At 39.3% G+C, this 17270-nt stretch overlaps 1 protein-coding gene across 1 annotated transcript; it reads left to right on the forward strand.

The window, feature by feature from the left end:
• Positions 1 to 8401: 8401 nt before the first annotated feature.
• LOC133240925 (tripartite motif-containing protein 64-like) lies at positions 8402 to 14274 on the forward strand. Its single transcript, XM_061405910.1, has 5 exons — positions 8402 to 8812; positions 9309 to 9404; positions 9997 to 10244; positions 12664 to 12761; positions 13781 to 14274. The coding sequence occupies exons 1-5, from the start codon at positions 8402 to 8404 to the stop codon at positions 14272 to 14274; spliced, it is 1347 nt and encodes a 448-aa protein (XP_061261894.1).
• Positions 14275 to 17270: the final 2996 nt, after the last annotated feature.

Consider the following 17270-nt stretch of genomic DNA (forward strand, 5'->3'; position numbering starts at 1 on the left):
TTGCTATTATTTTCTCCCGTTCTGAAGGCTGTCTTTTCACCTTGCTAATAGTTTCCTTTGTTGTGCAGAAGCTTTTAATTTTAATTACTTCCCATTTGTTTATTTTTGCTTTTATTTCCAATATTCTGGGAGGTGATTCATAGAGGATCCTGCTGTGATTTATATCGGAGAGTGTTTTGCCTATGTTCTCCCCTAGGAGTTTTATAGTTTCTGGTCTTACATTTAGATCTTTAGTCCATTTTGAGTTTATTTTTGTGTATGGTGTTAGAAAGTGTTCTAGTTTCATTCTTTTACAAGTGGTTGACCAGTTTTACCAGCACCACTTGTTAAAGAGATTGTCTTTAATCCATTGTATGTTCATGCTTCCTTTGTCAAAGATAAGGTGTCCATAGGTGCGTGGATTTATCTCTGGGCTTTCTATTTTGTTCCATTGATCTGTATTTCTGTCTTTGTGCCATTACCATACTGTCTTGATAACTGTGGCTTTGTAGTAGAGCCTGAAATCAGGCAGGTTGATTCCTCCAGTTCCATTCTTCTTTCTCAAGATTGCTTTGGCTATTCGAGGGTTTTTTGTATTTCCATACAAATTGTGAAATTATTTGTTCTAGCTCTGTGAAGAATACCATTGGTAGCTTGATAGGGATTGCATTGAATCTATAGATTGCTTTGGGTAGTATACTCATTTTCACTATATTGATTCTTCTAATCCATGAACACAGTATATTTTTCCATCTATCAGTGTCCTCTTTGATTTTTTTCACCAGTGTTTTATAGTTTTCTATATATAGGTCTTTTTTTCTTTAGGTAGATATATTCCTAAGTATTTTATTCTTTTTGTTGCAATGGTGAATGGAATTGTTTCCTTAATTTCTCTTTCTATTTTCTCATTAATAGTGTATAGGAATGCAAGGGATTTCGGTGTGTTGATTTTATATCCCGCAACTTTACTCTATTCATTGATTAGTTCTAGTAATTTTCTGGTGGAGTCTTTAGGGTTTTCTATGTAGAGGATCATGTCATCTGCTAACAGTGAGAGTTTTACTTCTTCTTTTTCAATTTGGATTCCTTTTATTTATTTTTCTGCTCTGATTGCTGAGGCCAAAACTTCCAAAACTATATTGAATAGTAGTGGTGAGAGTGGGCACCCTTGTCTTGTTCCTGACTTTAGGGGAAATGCTTTCAATTTTTCACCATTGAGGTAATGTTTGCTATGGGTTTGTCATATATAGCTTTTATTATGTTGAGGTATGTTCCTTCTATTCCTGCTTGCTGGAGAGTTTTTATCATAAATGGATGTTGAATTTTGTCAAAGGCTTTCTCTGAATCTACACTCTGGGTTTCTTGTTTGGAGAATCGCATGGATAGAAGACCCAGGGGGCTCCAGCCCATAGGTTCTCACTGTGGGTGGGGTTGGACGGGTGGCTTGTCAAGGTTTCCTGGTTAGGGAAGCTTGTGTCCATGTTCTGGTGAGTGGAGCTGGATTTCTTCTCTCTAGAGTGTAATGGAGTGTCCAGTAATGAATTATGAGATGTCAATGGGTTTGGAGTGACCTTAGACAGCCTGTATATTGAAGCTCAGGGCTATGTTCCTGTGTTGCTGGAGAATTTGCGTGGTATGTCTTGCTCTGGAACTTGTTGACCCTTGGGTGGTGCTTGGTTTCAGTGTAGGTACGGAAGTGTTTTATGAGCTCCTATCGATTAATGTTCCCTGGAGTCAGGAGTTCTCTGGTGTTTTCAGGATTTGGACTTAAGCCTCCTGCTTCTGGTTCTCAGTCTTATTCTTACAGTAGCCTCAGACTTCTCCATTTGTCACTTACAAGGTGGTTCCCTCTGTTTTAGCTTCTTCTGTTTGCTGGTCTCTTCAGTGTCTAATTTCCACCCTGACACAAGAGGGTGGTGGTGGACACTTTTTAGGCTCACTTGTTCAGTCGTGCTGTGGGGAGGGAGGGATGCTGCCAACAAATAACACTGGCATCTATGAGGAGTGCTCGCAGTGTCTTGGCCACACTGGGTTTGCCCCTGCTCATGGCATGTGTCCTTTCCCTGTCTACACTGCTCAGGCTCTAGGTTGCTTTGCCAGGAACTGTCTGAGGCCGGCCCTGGGTTGTATGCACTTCCCAGGTCTAAGCTGCTCTGGTTCAGGTACTTGGGTAGTCCTCAGAGGCAAAGACTCGGTTGGGCCTCCTTTTTGTGCCCTTCCCAGGTCCGAGCAGCTCAGGTGACCAGTGTTTGGTGAGCGCGGTCACTGCGACTTATTGCCTCCCCCATCCCTGCTGTTCAGTTTTCTGGGTGTACAACCGACACACCTTCTCACAGATGTTGACCGTCCAGAATCCCAAGAAGTCTTGTTTAGCAACGAAGCCTGCTTGCAGTTTGGTAGATGATGCCTCTCTGGGGCTGCAATTGCCCCCTTCCGGCTCTGGCTGCTCTCGCCTTCCTGTCTCCGGTGGGGGATGGACCAGTCCACAGCCGGCTAGCTCTAGTCTGTCCTTTGTTCTGTGAGTGGGTCTGGTGGTGTCTTAGGTTAGGGCTTTTTGCCTTTTCCTGAGGTAGCTATCCCACAGTCTGCTTTGCTATCTCAAGTTAGTTCCCTCAGATTGCCCTTGGGGCATTTAGGCCTGGTCCTTATTCTAAGCAATGTAGCCCGGGCCTCCCTGCCCAGCCCCTGCTTGCTAGTAGGTGATGTAGGCATCTGTGCTGCTTCTCCACTGGGAGTTACCATTGGGCACGTAATCTGTGGGTTTTATAATTTATTTATTTTTCCTCCCAGTTATGTTGCCCTCTGAGGTTCTGAGAGTGTTTCCTGGTGTTTAGAAACTTCTCTCTTTTTTAAGACTCCCTTCCCGGGATGGAGCTCCATCCCTACCTCTTTTGCCTCTCTTTTTATATTTTATATTTTTTCCTACCTCCTTTCGAAGACAGTGGGCTGCTTTTCTGGGTGTCTGATGTCCTCTTCTGGCATTCAGATGTTGTTTTGTGGAATTTACTTAGCATTTAAATGTTCTTTTGATGAATTTGTGGGGGAGAAAATGGTCTCCCCATCCTATTCCTCTGCCATCTTAGGACCACCTCCTGTTTGAGAACTTCTTAAGCCTGTTACTGTTGAATTAAAATATTCTTTTTAATTTTTGTGGGGAAAAAATGTAAATCTATCTACTCAGAACTCTTTATTCACCAAAATTTTTAGATTTGGTCTCATCATGTGGGCAGGAAAATCAACCCCATCATGTCAGGAGTTATCTGCACCCCTGGTGGGTCAGCAGTTGTAGCTTTCAGAGTTTCCATGGTCCAGCCAACTCAGAACATCTCTGAACAGAAGAAGCATTGCATCCGAGATGCCTGACTATCAGGATCCTTGGTGCTCCTCCCTGATTAGATTATTACAGTTCCCTTGAGTCAATCCAGTCAACACTAACTGGATTAAAACTCTTTCCAATCTCTCTCTATATATTCCTCACTAGGGAAGCCCAAACTCAACATGGTCAAAAGTAAACCTAGCTTGAGATGATTATTAGGCCAAAGAATGTTTGCCAAAATCAGACTTCATAACTTTTTTGAAATTAGCTTTCTCAACTTTTTCCCCAGCATCAGGGTCTTTTACAGTGAGTTGTCTCTTCACATTAGGTGGCCAAAGTATTGGAGCTTCAGCTTCAGCATCAGTCCTTCCAATGATTATTCAGAGTTGATTTCCTTTAGGATCGACTGGTTTGATCTCCTTGTGTCCAAGGGACTCTCAAGAGTCTTTTCCAGGACCACAGTTCAAAAGCATCAATTCTTCCACTGGGTACTCAGCTTTATTTTTTTTAATTTATTTATTTTAATTGAAGGATAATTGCTTTACAGTATTTTGTTGGTTTCTACCAAATATCAACATGAATCAGCTATAGGTTTATCCATGTCCCCACCCACTTACACACCTCTCCCACCTTCCTCCTCATGCTGCCCCACTAGGGTGTGGGTGGGATGTATGGAAAGAATAACATGGAAATATACATGACCATATGTAAAATATATAGCCAGTGGGAATTTGCTGTATGACACAGGGAATTCAAACCAGGGCTCAATAACAAGCTCAATCTTCTTTATGGTCCAACTCTCACATCCACATACATGACTACTGGAAAAAGCATAGCTTTGACTATTTGGACCTTTGTCGGCAAGGTGATGTCTCTGCTTTTCAATAAGCTATCTAGGTTTGTCACACCTTTTCTTCCCAGAAACAAATGTTTTTGTTTTTTTATTTTAAATTTCATGGCTGCAGTCACCTTCCAAGGTGAATTTGGAGCCCAAGAAAATAAAATCAATCACTGCTTCCACTTTCTCCTCTGTTATTTGCCATGAAGTGATGGGACCCAATGCCATAATCTTAGTGTTTTTAATGCTGAATTTCAAGCCAAGCCTTTTCACTCTCCTTTTTCACTGTCATCAAAAGACAAATTTCTTTTCACTTTCTGAAGTTGGAGTGGTATCATCCACATATCTGAGGATGAGATATATTGACATTTCTCCTGGCAATCTTGATTCTGGCTTGTGATTCATCCAGCCTAACATTTTGCATGATATAACCTGCATATAAATTAAATAACCATGAATGACAATACACATCTTTGCCATACTCCTTTCCCAAACTGGAACTAGTCTATTTTTCCATATCCGGTTCTAGCTGTTCCTTCTTGACCCACATCCAGGTTTCTCAGGAGACAGGTAAGGTAGTCTGGTACTCCAATCTTCTAAGAATTTTCCACAATTCGTTGTGATCCACACAGTCAAAACTTTAGTGTAGTCAATGAAGCAGAAGTATATGTTTTTCTGTAACTCCTTTGATTCCTCCATGATCAAAGGATTGTTGATCATGGAGGAATCAAAGGATTGCTGGCAATTGGATCTCTGGTTCCTCTGCCTTTGTGAAATCCAGCTGCACATCTGGAGGTGTTGTAGTTCTTCATAGAATGGGTCAACTTCAGCTTTTTTGGCCTCAGTGGTTGGGACATAGACTTGGATTTGTGGCATGCTGAATGGTTTGCCTTGGAAATGAATGATATCATTCTATCCTTTTTAAGATTGCACCCATGTACTGCATTTCAGACTATTTTATGGATGATGAGGTCTACTCCATTTCTTCTAAGGGATTCTTGCCCAAAGTAATAGATATAATTGTCATCTGGAATTAGAACTATAATATAGTTCATTAAATGGAGATATTACATTCATGTTTGGAAGTTTATTACTGTCCAAACAACAACTTCATGGATTACAACTGTAAACTCAAGATATGACTTTTTAGCAGAGATTGCAGTGTAGCAATTGAATTAAGTAGATTTCAAAGGTTTGACTTCAATCATTAGCAAATAAATATGCTTTCAACTTTGCAAAAATCTCATCATGTTCACCTATACTTTTTCATAGGGCTGATAATCATATCACTTGGAGGAAATGGGTGTGGTCTTCAGAGAATATATAAAACATTCCCTGAAGATGCAATTGCATTCTTCTCCAGCATCCAGAGCTGTCCAGATTCGAGTCTGTTGCACTGAGGAGAATTTTTAAAGTTCCTGCCAGAAGGAGGTGAGCACCTAAGTGCTGACCTGAATTGAATAGCTACTTACCGAACAGGAATGAAATTTCATCAACTACATTTCATCAAGTGCACCCAAAGGTGAGTTCTTATCAAGGTACAATGAAATTCTGCTATGCTCATTTAAAAATGAAATTTTAATGGTAATTGCCGACAGAAATGTAATTTTTTTCTATCAGTACTATCTATATGTGAACACTGCATCAAGCATTTATTCCCTGTTGAATTTGTAGATAAGTAACTTCTTTTACCCACACTATGTCAAGTAGCTTCCTTATAAAATGTGGGTAAAAATAGAAAATTAGTAAATGTTGTTGAGAAAATTGAAATAGTTAATTCATATAAAAAGAGTTAATCTAATACCTAGAAATATTTATAAAAAATAAACAAAACAACAGGCTTCTCCTGTTGTTGTTGAGTGGCTAAGTCATGTCCGACTCCTTGGGACACCATGAACCAGCCCACCAGGCTCCCCTGTCATGGGATTTCCCAGGCAAGAATACTGCAGTGGATTGCCACCTCCTTCTCTAGTGGATCTTTGTGACCAAGGGATCAAACCTCCATCTCCTGCATAGGCAAGCAGATTTTTTTAATCACAGAACCACTTGGGAAGCCCATTATGTTCTCCTATTATTTTAAAAGTATCATGATCATTGATGTCATTAGTATAAAAGTTATTTTCTTAAATAATTCTTGGCCAGTTTCTAACCCATTCTACACATGGTTTCTTTATACTTTCTCCCTGTTCATCAGCTATCTCCTCAATTGATGCACATTTCAGTCAAAGGCTTTAGGTTCTATACTGTTGAAAATTGTGGTCATCTATCAGAATTCCATAAATCTCTTATTAACAATTTTTACAAGAAATAGATCTGTACACTATGGCTTTACTGTCAAGCTGTTTTGGAAAGGCATCTTAAAGTTGATGTTATACTCATTCAATTAGCAAAAGTTTTTCTTTCTGTCTCTTTTCATGACCAGACCCGAAATCTGAGCCTTGGAAAGATGTAGCCTCTTCTATTCGATTTCTCATAGACAGGGAAGAAAACAGGCATCATATATTTAAAGCAAATGTTTAGTCACAATGTATGATAACTGAAAGTATATATTCATGCTCACTTTGTCTTATCCAAATACTTTCCATTTACCTACTTACCTGCATAGGTATTGTCCAAGAAAACAAGTAGTTTTAGGTTTTAAAATTGACATCGAATTTTAAAATAACTTAATAAAGCAACTTTAATATATTAATATCTGTAATGTTAAGCTATTTAATCATCATTATTTCATGACCTTATGTTACTAGAGGTTCTTAAGTCTTAAAAGAGTTTTCTAGAGACCCAAGTACTTGTTAAACACACAGTACTCCTAAAATGTTCAACATAATGTATATATTTCATATCCTTCACACAGATGAACATGAGTTAAATGGGTGAATTAATCAGAAAACTTCCTTGAAATGGTCACATTTGCTATCATTTTAGAACCCTCACTTTGCAGTGCATAAGTGAAAAGTGTTCAGGATAGATCTAATCAGCCAGTAAGGACTCCAAAGGTGTGAAGTGGACAGACAGTGAAGTCTCAGAGAACAAAGAACCTGATGCTGCTTCCATTAACCAAATGTTTGGAATTTCCAGGGTAGAGAGGAAATCTTTGTGTATATTCAAACTTATTTCTTTGCTTTTAGTAAACAACTGATTCTTTTTACTAATTATTGTTATAGTGGGAACACTCACCAGTTGAAAATATGACATGCTCTGGTGATCTGAACTGACTCCAGGTAAAACTGTTTTCCTGAACTAGCAATGACAAGTTTTTTTTTTTTTTTTTTTTTGCTTTTTGCTTTGAAAGGAGTAGTTTTGTTATTTAAGTCATAAGGAAACACTGACCTATTTACATATTTAGCACATCAAAGTCAAAGCCAACATTGATTACATTAAGTTTACATTATTCATAAACATTTTTATTTGTCTTTAGAAAAGCACATATGTCACATCAAAGGCAGAAGGAGTAGGGAACATTAGCACAGAGACAAAGTGAGTGCTAGTGTGGGTTCCAAGCAGGAAGAGATGGAGAGAGAGAGACAGACTGAGGTTATATATGTTCTTTTGAACCAGTCAGCTGACCAAATTAACTCTGGAGTCATCCTAACATTTACACTCATGTTTACTTTAAACAAAAACAGTTGCTAGTGACTATCTTATCTAATTTCATCCTTTTTTTTATAGCACAAACCCAACCAGTCTGTAGTCATCATTTCTACATTTCTATTGTGATGGTGCTTAGTCACTCAGTCATGTCCAACTCGACTGTAGCCCACCAGGCTCCTAGGTCTATGGGATTTCCAAGACAAGAGTGCTGGGGTGGATTTCCATTTCCTTCTCCAGGGGATCTTCCTGACCCAGGGCTTGAACCCATGTCTCCTATGTCTCCTGCACTCCTGGCAGATTCTTTACCCACTGAGCCATCAGGGAAGTCCAGGTGGTGAAGTGGTAAAGAACCCACCTGCAAATGCAGGACGTGTAAGAGACATGGGTTCAATCCCTGGGAAGGAAAGATCTCCTGCAGAAAGACCAGACAACCCACTCTGGTTTTCTTGCTTGGAGAATCCCATGGATAGAGGACCCCAGGGGGCTACAGCCCATAGGTTATCAGAGTTGACCATGACTAAGTGACTCAGCACACAGGTTTATACTGGGGGTAAGCAAATGTGGAAATGAGATAGAGCTCAAAACAGGACTGTGCCAAAGGCTTTATTTTCCCTGATCACAGCATAAAAATAGCTTTTTCTCTTACCCTTTCTTATTTGTCTCTAATTTTCAGAAACATGGATTCAGACACACTGCAAGTCTTCCAGAGTGAACTCACCTGCTCCATCTGCATGAACTGCTTCCTAGACCCCATCACCATAGACTGTGGGCACAGCTTCTGCCGTCCCTGTCTGAGCCTTTGTTGGGAAGAAGGCCAGTCTCCAAGGAGCTGCCCTGAGTGCAGGGGAATAGAAGAGAGGCCTGATTTCCAAACCAATATTGTACTCAAGAGTCTGGCCTCCCTTGCCAGACAGGCCAGAGCTGACCACGACCACAGCTCTGAGGAGCAGATCTGTGTGACACACCAGGAAGCCAAAGGCCTCTTCTGTGAGGCTGACCAGACCCTGCTCTGTGGGCCCTGCTCTGAACGCCCTGAGCACGCAGCTCACAGCCACAGTCCGATACACAAGGCTGCTGAGGAATCCCGGGTAGGTGATGCCTCTAGAGCAGTTCAGGATCTAGAGACTCCTAAGTCAGAGAGGAAGACGAGGATGCTGTGATGGTGATGGGGGTGGAGATAGTGGAGGTGGGATTTCTGAATGTGGATCCTCACATATAATGTGTCCTCTCAGTGTTGTTGCCCAATTGTCCACACGTGTGGAAATGCAGCATCCCGGGGTGGGTGGAACCAGGGACACAGGCTTCTGATGGGAGCTTGAGGCTTTCTTAATCAAACTATATAAATGTGTAAGTCTTAATTTATTAGGGTATGGATTTTGTTATCTGTAAGGTTTTCCCTGTTCTCTACTATACATTTCTGTCACTATCACATTCAAGTGTTAGATTCAGATTAATGTGGGAAAATCTGACTGCAGCATTCTAACTTAAGGTCTGTGTAACCAACAACTACCTTTGCTCGTGAATAAGGGGATGAAATTTATGGTGTCATCTTCCATGTCACTAAATCCCATGGGTATCTTGCAGGAAAAATTTTTGAAAAGAATGAGCTCTTTATGGAAAATGAGAGAAGAAATGCAACTCATTCTGAATCAGGAAGCTAAAAAAACTCGGTCATTTAAGGTAAGAATAAAAAGGTTACTATTTATTTATATAGATATTGACATAATTCCAGCTGTTTGATCCATTTAAGTTCCATTGGTCTCTTCCCTGGAAAAGGTGTGGTTTCAAATGACCTATCAGTGATCACAATTGAAACAGGCCAATACATGCTAGTTCAAGGATGCTAGTACAAGGGAAAACCACAGCATGAAAATTGTTCCTAGGCCAAATTTTGAAGATTTGAATACAACCTTTCAAAAATGAAGTATAAGACACATTTCACTAAGTGTGACTAGTGAAATAGAAGAGATGAATAGAGTAGTAGTATGTAGAGGCAAGATTCATGTCAGAGAGGAAATAATGGGTAGAGTAAGAACCTTAGAGAATCCTCCTAGGGAGAGAGCTTGGGACTCCTCAGATGGCTTGATTCAAGCAAAGAAAGATACTAGGAACTCAGAGAATGCATGGACAGGAAGGACCAGCAGATACAGGACCTTTGATGTGTGAGGCAGAAAGTTTGCCAAGAGCTTTCTTGATGACATCAAATAAATATTATTTGAGTTTTGTTTTGAATGCGAGCATAAGCAATGCTTTGAATCCACTATCTCCTCAGAAATATGTGACCCTAAGGAAGGTGATGATTAAATTTGAATATCAGAGGAGGCATCCATTGCTACAGGAGGAGAAGAAACTGCATCTGGAGGCCCTGAAGAAAGAAGCCAAGGAGATTTGTCTACAACTCAAGGAGAGTGTGTTCAGAATGACTCAGTACATAGAAAGACTGAGAGAAATGTACAGAGAGCTGACCGAGATGTGCCATAAGCTGGACACAGAGCTGCTCCAGGTGAGAAAGGAGGGTCAGTCCTCAGAGAGAAAAACACTCTTCTAGATGAGCTGCTGTGACACTGAAATGTTCCCTGAATATACTGTTACTTTCAGCTAAGAAAGGTTTTTCCTTGACCCCCATTGTTGTATTTGTCTAATCCCCTATTTTTGGAGAAGGCAATGGCAACCCACTCCAGTACTCTTGGCTGTGAAGTCCCATGGACAGAGAAGCCTGGTAGGCTGCAGTCCATGGGATCGCGAAGAGTCGGACACGACTGAGCGACTTCACTTTCACTTTCATGCATTGGAGAAGGAAATGGCAACCCACTCCATTGTTCTTGCCTGGAGAATCCCAGGGATAGGGAAGCCTGGTGGGCTGCCGTCTATGGGTTCGCACAGAGTCGGACGTGACTGAAGCGACTTAGCAGCAGCAGCAGCATTCCCCTATTTTATCATATCCTGGTAACTTTTAGAAGATTTTTTGCCCATTTCCTAGCTAAAATAGGACTTTTTTTCTTTTTAGTGTTATCAGGGGTACTATCCGGATAAGTTTCCAAAGTCAGCAAAATTCTATGATCAGGAGAATGTTAACTTTCATGGAGTAAATCTAAATATGTGTTCCTCTAAACCCTTGTCACTCCCTGCTATCCCAAATTTTCTGGAGATACTGAGCTTTCGCTTTTTGTCTCAGCAAGATTGTTAGAAGTAGTCATCAATTTCCATACACTCTATAATTCATTTTATATGGTTCCCTGTTTTGGTTTATTGCTTTCATAGATGGTGACCTCTGTCCTTGGGAATAGCGCTGGGCAATGAGTGACATAGAAATCCTAGATGTTGCTACATCATTATGTACTCTTCACGGCTCCCTCCCTTCCTCAGTGTGCCCTGATGAAGCCCATCATATTTTATTTTAAGCTCTGTTATGATGCCTTCTGACTGTTCCTTAGAAGAGGATTAGCAAAACAGTATCTTATTGAATAAAGAACAGAGAAGAAGATGCAAAAAGACAGAAGTCTCATGATTAACATGATCTTTTTTTTTTCTCTTTGCAGGCCATGGGAAATGTATTGGAAATGTGAGTATACACTAATGATTTTTTTATTTCTGGAAAAGTTGTTCTCTTTTTGATAAAATGGATACACAGTCGTTCCTTAGTAGCACGGGAGATTGTTTTCAGGTCGTCCCCGATATCTAAATTCCAGGATGCAGGATGCCTTATACAAAATGCCTTATTGTTTGCAGTTAACTTACAAGCATGCTCTCTTACACTTTGTCATCTCTAGACTACTTGTAACAGCAAACATACACAAGGTAAATTGAATATTATTCAAAAAGTTCCCTGGTATGTGGAATTTTCAAGTTTTACTTTCTGGAAATTTTTTCTCCAAATTTTTCATCCAAAACCAGGAGTAAGGATGGAGGAATAGATAGACTGGGAATTTGGGATTGACATGTACACACTGCTATATTTAAAATTATATATAAGATAGTAGGTCCAACAAGGACTTCCCATAAAATACATAAATGTATAAATAAATAAGTAGACAACCCAGAACTTACAAATTGAATCCACATGTGAATCCATGGGTGCAGAACCTTCATATGTGGATTATCAATATCATCTTTTTGGCTATTTTCTATTTTATTTCAAAAGAATTTCAAGGCCTTTTGATCCTTGGTCTCAGAAGTTTCCTTTTCATTTGGCTGAAATCAAATGTAACTGAAAACATTCTGACATGCTGGACTTGGTTTTACCCACTCATCCCATCCTCTCCAACCTCACCACAATAAAACTTTGGAAGGAATTTGCCAAGATATGACAGAGGAAACACCTATGCTAGTGAGTTGGAAGCTGAAAAAGGCCTGAAAGAAGCAAATTCCCTAAGCATGAGAAAAGGAACTGTGCTTTTGTTCAGAGGAGTAGCAGTGACTCAGCCTGTTCCATCATTGTAAGCTCCCTTGTAGGCAGGACCTCAGAGGGAGTGGCTTTCTGCTGCACACTAAGTTAGACTTTCAGAACAAGGTAACCAGGTTGGAATTGGAATCCCTTTCTGGTCTGACAAAAGCAAACAGGTCTCAATCAACCAACTCTTCCTTGTAGACACTGAATGCATTCTTGATGACTACTTGCTGACTGCAATCTCAAAGGTTTAGTCTGAATTTTTACTCTCTGTAAAATGCCCAGGATCTTTGCATTATCTGAGATGGAATAGAAGAAGGGAATGAGGTTCAATGAGTGGAAAACTGGACTAATATTTGAGAACAATGGGGAAGTTGAAATTTGATATAATTTATATTTAGTGAACAATATGGTAATGTTTTTATATTCCCAGCTGTGTAGAATATATTGTATATGTAACTAACAAAATGTCCTGGGTTAAAAGCTGCTTTTATACAATGGTCATGTGATTAGACTTTGGTCTCGAAATGTATTGGATGTCATTTGTTTCAGGACCTACTTGGCACAGATGCAGACGCCTCAGCCAGTGAACCCAGAGCTCACTTGTTGGCCTGTTGCTGGAATCCTAGACACTCTGAACAACTTCAGAGGTAAGGGTCAGCCCTGTGGTGATCAGGACTATGCTTCACTAGAGCTTTCTAGGAAGGAGCCTTCTTTTATTATTTTATTTTTTCTGAAATGACGGTAGTACTTAACTTCCCAAAGTGGTAACATCTTTTCTGCCTGAGTAGTCAGATTACAAAATTCAAAGATGAACTTTGCCACCTGTAGTTTACTGAAAATACAAAGCCAGATGCATACATTAAGTTACAACTGACATAAGTGAAGCAGTAGTAGAACAACCAGGACACTCATGTTGTTATAAAGAGAATATTTAGCTTCGTGAGTAGACATCAACATTGTGTTTATTCAGGTTATTTCACTCTTGAAAGGTTAATTGTGGCATTTCCGGTTTTTAACATGTTCTGCATTTCATATGCATTTGTTATATATTGTGCAGAGAATATTTATTATTCCTAAAATAAGGACTAATTGACAAAACAGATTAAAATTGGCTTATGCCGAATAACTGTAATGCTCTTAGATCAATCTCAGGACAACTGAAAGGCAAGGGATATGTGCACATGGTTAGCCAGAACATCCTTTCAGAAGCTTCAAAACTATTGATTTATTGATTTCTTTCAAATGTTTGGACCTTTGAGAATGTAATAGGTAGAGAATACACCCCAATAAATTTTCACTAGATAGCAAAGTGCCATCTATCTATCAAATAATATTAAAGACAACACAAGAAAAGTTTTCTAAACAAAAGATAAAACGTATTTTAGGTAAGCCCTGAAATAAACTGTCAAGAGATTGACATTAGAGACTTCACACAGTTTATGATGTATCTTTTTTTCTTTCTGTTTCTATATGATTTGAGGCATTCTATATGCTGTAGAGATAGTGATAACTCTTGTTCTTCATCGTAGAGCCAGTCTGAACTCCCTTGGCTTTGTTTTGTGTTTCCTTGGAGGAGGAAAAATGAAAAAAGGCAGAGGGAGAGAGCCTCTGCCTCTCAGAGACACAGAAATCCCATTTGCTAACCCAGTTTTTTCTCTTTCTACAGTGGATAATGTTCTGACTCAGACAACCATTCACCATCTGAGCCTTGATGATGCAAGTGTGATGTCAGGAGATGACCCCCAGGGCATGTCCAGACAGCTCGATGGTGGGGAGAGCTTTGTGGCCTGGGGAGCTCAGGCTTTCACCTCCGGGAGGCATTACTGGGAGCTGGATGTGACACACTTCTCCAACTGGATTCTGGGGGTCAGTAAAGATATCTTGACAAGTGATACTATTATCCATATTAATTATGAAGAAGCATTTCTTCTATTTTCTGAAAAGGTGAATGACCAGTATAGTCTCTTCACCAACTCCCCACCCTTAGTTCAGTTTGTAAAAAGGCCTCTGGGTAAGATTGGAGTTTTTCTGGATTATGACAATGGAGCTGTGAGCTTCTATGATGTTTCCAGAGGATCCCTCATACACAGTTTCCTTCCTTCCTCCATCTCCTCCCCTCTGAAGCCTTTCCTTTGCCTTAGGTCTCCAAGAATTTTCTAATTCTCTGACCATATTTTTTAAATTCTTCCCTGAGGATGTTGCTATCTTAAGCCTCATGCAAGGTCACAGAACAATACCTGACTGTGTCTGAGCACACTGCAATTTAATGAAACATAATGATTGTATGTTTATAAAATGGCTTAAACATGTTGAATGTATAAATTTGTTAATAAAGTTTAACACAAACATTTATTATGGAGTATGTCATAGAATAAAATCGATTGCTTTCCTTTCTTAAAAGATGCTTTTAGTAAAATAAAAGTTACATTTCATAAAGATTAGCCTATTAGCCAGTTACTTTTTTAATATACAAAAATTCATTGAACCAGAGCTATGTAATTCCAGGACATATCCATCACCCCAGAAAGAAATCAATGCCCATCAACGTATATTCCCCATTGTCCCTCCCCCTTCTGATGTCACCTTCAGTCTAGTCTTATTCTTCATGGATTTTTTTCTTAGTATGTATATATATATTATTGAAGTATAGTTGACTTGCAGTCTTTCAGGTGCATAGCAACATGATTCAGTTATACATATATACAAATATTGTTTTTCAGGCTAGTTTCATTATAGATTATTATAAGGCATTGATTACAATGTCTCTGTGCTGTACACTAAGCCTTTGTTGGTTGTTGGATATCTATATTTTAAATTAGAAATCTAGAATTCTATTCATATTGTCAAATAAATGGAATCAAAATGTCATAAATTTTTTAGTTAAGCAAAAATTTATGTTTTCTAAAATATATATATTATGCATACTATATATATATATGAATCCAAAAGCTTTTTGACTGTACTTGATAAAGTCTTCAGAAAGAACATCAAAAAAAAAGACGAAGAAGAAGAAGAGACAGAGAAATTGGAAAACGTAAACCAATGAAATGGGAGCACTGAACATGAAATAGAAAAAGTGAAACAAACTAGATAAAAGTAAAATGTCATCATACAGTCCAGCCTAGCCCACCAGGCTCCTTTACCATGGGATTTTTCAGGCAAGAACATAGGAATGGGTTGATGTTTCCCTCTCCAGAGAATCTTCCTGACCAGGGATCAAACCCGCATCTCCTATGTCTACTGCTTATCAGGAGGATTCTTTACCACTGAGTCACCTAGGAAGCCTATTGAAATGTACCTCAAGTTAATCAAATTAATCTAGAAGTAACTTTGAGAAACACCATCTTGGGTATTTGTGGTTCATGTTGGCATATCACAGGACATGAGAGATTAAAAAAAAAAAAAAAAAGCTGAGAAACTTTGTACAACTCATTATTTACCAAAAATGTGTGTCCATGGAACCCTCTTTCTTAAAATTGTTTATCAAAATCTCAGGGCTCTAGTGGATTGAGGGACATACTGTGAATAAAGTCTATTTAAAATGCACATTAAATGGGAAAAAACAACAACAATCCTAACTCAAACCATTGGCTTAATTTTTGAATGTTTTCTGTCTTGCAAAATATAATCAAATCACACCTTTAACATTGCATCAACTTCTTTTGTTCTATTTAAAAAAGGTGAAGCACTTCAGCTATAGCTTTCTTATTCTCAAAAGACTGGACTCCCAGCAAAGGGGAAATCTGTGCTATACTCAGTGTTATTCAAAGGAAATATGAACTGTTACGCTCCTGGTAGGGCTTGATCATTTTTATTTAATGCTTTTATTATATCTTCCCTTTTGACTAGCTGGTAAAGAATCCGTCTGCAATGCAATAGACATGGGTTCAATCCCTGGGTTGGGCAGATCCCCTGGAGAAGGGAATGGCTACCCACTCCAGTATTCTGGCCTGGAGAACTCCATGGACTGTATAGTCCATGGGATCACAAAGAGTCAGACTCAACTGAGCGACTTTCACTTTTATTATGGATGATATCTACCGGCAGAGTACAGGTGACCATTCAACCTTGCCTTGCCTTATAAATTAAACAGGAGTGCTAGAACTAGAATGGCTTGTTTCTCTATGTAAAATAATTACAAAGAGAAAGGGCTTCCCTGGTGGCTCAGTTGGTAAAGAATCCACCTGCAATGCAGGAGACTGCCTGCTGCACAGTACATCTGGGCTTGATCCCTGGATCAGGAAGATCCCCTGGAGAAGGAAATGGCAACAGACTCCAGTATTCTTACCTGGGAAATCCCATGGACAGAGGAGACTGACAGGCTACCATCCATGGGCTCGCAAGAGTCAGACATGACTTACCGACTAAATCAACACCAAAATAATTACATGCAATTTTGAGGGGTCAAGAACAGTGATATGGTAAGTGGAAGTGCATGCATGCACATGTTTTCATCCGCCTAGCCAGTCAGTGTCTTTCTGTTGGTGCATTTAATCCATTTACATTTAAAATAATTAATTGTATATATGATCTTATTATCACTTTCTTTATTGTTTTTGGTTTATTTTCTGTAGGTCTTTTCCTTCTCTTGTGTTTCCTGCCTAGAGAAATCCTTCTGGAATTTGTTGTAAAGCTGGTTTGGTCATGCTGAATTTTCTTAACTTTTGCTTGTCTGGGAAGCTTTTGATTTCTCCATCAAATATGAATGAGTCCTACTGGATAGAGTGTTCTTGTTTGTAGGTTCTTCCCTTTCATCACTTTAGATATGTGGTGCCACTCCCTTCTGGCTTGTACAGTTTCTGTTGAGAAATCAGCTGATAACCTGATGGGAGTTCCCTTGTATGTTATTTGTCATTTTCCCCTTGTTGCTTTTGATATTTTATCTTTGCCTTTAATTTTTGTCAGCTTGAGCATTATGCATCTTGTTGTATTCCTCCTTGGGTTTATCCTGCCTGGGACTCTCTGTGCTTCCTGGACTTGGTTGACTATTTCCTTTCCCACGTTAGGGAAGTTTTCAACTATTATCTCTTTAAATATTTTCTCAGGTACTTTCTCTCCTTCTTCTCCTTCTGGGACCCCTATAATGTGAATGTTGGTGTGTTTAATGTTGTCCCAGAGGTGTCTTTTTTTTTTTCATTCTTTTTTGCTAAATTCTG

Source organism: Bos javanicus, chromosome 29, assembly GCF_032452875.1.
Source record: "Bos javanicus breed banteng chromosome 29, ARS-OSU_banteng_1.0, whole genome shotgun sequence".
NCBI classification, from domain to species: Eukaryota; Metazoa; Chordata; class Mammalia; order Artiodactyla; family Bovidae; genus Bos; species Bos javanicus.